Genomic DNA, 2,548 nt, shown 5'->3' on the forward strand with positions numbered 1-2,548 from the left:
AAAGAATAATCATTTAATAAAGGCTTTAATATATTTTCTAAAATCTTCAATAACCATTTTCAATTCACATCATAATCTTAATGTCTTATTATCGCTTTTCAGATTTTTCTTTCTTTCTTTTTTCTTTTTATTTTTATTTTGTTAAGTGGCTGTTTTTGGTCACAACAATATCACCGTTCCACGTTACCACTCGCCTTTGGCTGGTTGGAGTTCTTAAATCTCTTTAGTATAATTCAGTATATCCAGAGCTTTAATTTTTTTTTTTTTCATTTTTCTTGAAAAGCGTCACGTTATCAATAACATATTTGCAGCTTGTCTGTTCAGTCGTACATGAGTTAGCCTGTATCACTAAAATTTGATAACATTTATAAAAATATATATACTCAACAAAATATCTTGTTTCTCATTGATCATCGACGAATGCATATTTTGTTTAGCATCTAATAAATAATAAAAATCGTATGAACTTGCTAGTGTATTTTGTGATTTATGGCCCCTCGTGATGTTTTGGAAGTTGGCAAATTTCACTCGCCTGCGGGTCGTGCAATTTTGAGAACTTTTAAAACATCACTCGTACCCATAGATCATGAAATGCACTCGCGTTCATACGATTTCCTTTACGTTTTTTAAAGGTTCATTGACGACCAGAGAACTGAATGATATAAAAAACCAAGTACTGATGGAGTTGAAAGAGCGCTTCTCGATTGCAGTGGGGACTGTATTCAACGAACTGTTCCGCCAGCTCTTAATATCGTTTACAATATCATTCTTAATGAAAGTGGTTGAGCTAACACCCTCTCAAGCGGGAACCTGTCTACTAGTTACTCAGTGTGTAGACGGGTTGTCGTCTCTCTTGACTGGTCACTTGGGTGACCACGTAAAAATACCATTTCTCTCAAAAAAGATGGGTCAGAGAAAATCGTGGCATTTTGTTGGTTCAGTACTGATGAGCATTGGAATTCCCCTTATGTTCAACCGATGTCTCTTTTGTAACGAATCTGGAGATCCAACTTCGCTTCCACTGGTTTATTACGCATTTGCTTGCCTTCTTACAGCCTTGGGATACAGTGTGATGGAAATTAATCACCTGGCGATTATAACAATTGTGCCTGAGACCATCAAAGAAGCAACCGCCGTTAGTGCTCTAAGGTATGTAAAACAACTAGAAGCCTGTTTTCCGAGTACCACCCTCCATGTATATCATTAATAACCTTCTTATGTCAATCACTTGTCTTGTTCCATAATCTAGAAATCTCGATCTCCGAATAGTTGTCAATCTTCTCGTATTCCTTTCTTTGGGTATCGTGGTCGCCGGGGATAGCCCGCACGGCAATGATTTGGCAAGCCCCAGCCAGCTTCCTTGTCACAGCAACAACAGCTGGTCTCCGTTACTCTATCACCGTTACTCTATTGATCTTCGTACTGGTTATTCTAATATGCTGATGGAAAGCTACAACCTGTAGTCTTTGGCCTCAAATACTTTTCAATTCTTGCGGTACCAAGCAGAGCTGCTTTCCGCATGTGTTCTATCTCCTGTCGCCATCAGGTAATTGGAAAGATGATTGCCTGTGACTATTCCTTATGCACCAACCACCACAAGGACAATAATCTCTTCACATTCCTTCGTCTCAGTTATCTTCTTAGATATTGATATGTATTTTTCGACCTTCATCTTCTCAAAGTACCGTTATAATTCCAAGTTTAAACACAATCAGTTTTACGCATGTAATTAACACTTTAATTATCTAGATATTGACGAAATACTAGAATTTTCCCTTTATAAAAAATTTTATCTTGAAGATGTTAGTATTATTTTTCATATGTGAGGATATAGGTGTCCTCGTGGCTATTAACATGATTAGCCAATAAAAAGAGAGCTTTCCTTTCCTTGTAAGATACTTTTATGCTGTAATATTAACGTAATACATTAACGTTTTTATTACCCAATTGGATATTATCTTGATTTGTTTTTCATAACCTTCATATCTCATTTCATGTTACACAACATGCGTGTAGGTCGATTGAAATGAATAAAACAAGTTGTGTCTAATCTGGACATTTCACAGTATCTATATAACAGACCAGCAGAACATTACATGGTCGCTTGGGATACGAACTTTATCTTCTCGTGTTGATTGTATCTCGCACTCGTTCGCTGTGCTCACTCGTGAGGGATACTATTAGCACTCAAACATTCGTACTCTCGCGCGGTCATGTCTTGTAATATCCTTTATATTATTACTGGGAATAACAAGAAGAAATTAAAAAAACCATGCACCTGCTGGGTGAAAATAACGTCCTTGAACTTGCACGTGATTTTGTGGAAGACGCCGTTTATAGGCAAAATGTAGTGCACTGTCCTAGACTAAAGCATCACTAATTCCACTTAGTACATCTGTTAGCCGGCTGTAATTCAACAAATTTGCGCGCCGTATTCTACAGTATGAAATGATCAAATAAGAACGTTGTCATACGGTTTCTTGTTTTTCCTAGTATACATTATGGTCCTTGAGTTTTGCACTTGGGCTACAAATTGAAATGAAATTTA

The 2,548-nt window shown here is 36.9% G+C and overlaps 1 protein-coding gene across 1 annotated transcript in view; it reads left to right on the forward strand.

The window, feature by feature from the left end:
* Positions 1-679: 679 nt before the first annotated feature.
* Positions 680-2,548, forward strand: part of LOC137991571 (uncharacterized) — an 18,910-nt gene continuing 17,041 nt past the window's right edge. The window contains exon 1 of the mRNA XM_068836642.1: positions 680-1,149. Coding sequence (XP_068692743.1) covers positions 680-1,149 — 470 coding nt within the window. The remainder of the gene's footprint in view (positions 1,150-2,548) is intronic.

This window comes from Montipora foliosa, chromosome 2, assembly GCF_036669935.1.
Source record: "Montipora foliosa isolate CH-2021 chromosome 2, ASM3666993v2, whole genome shotgun sequence".
NCBI classification, from domain to species: domain Eukaryota; kingdom Metazoa; phylum Cnidaria; class Anthozoa; order Scleractinia; family Acroporidae; genus Montipora; species Montipora foliosa.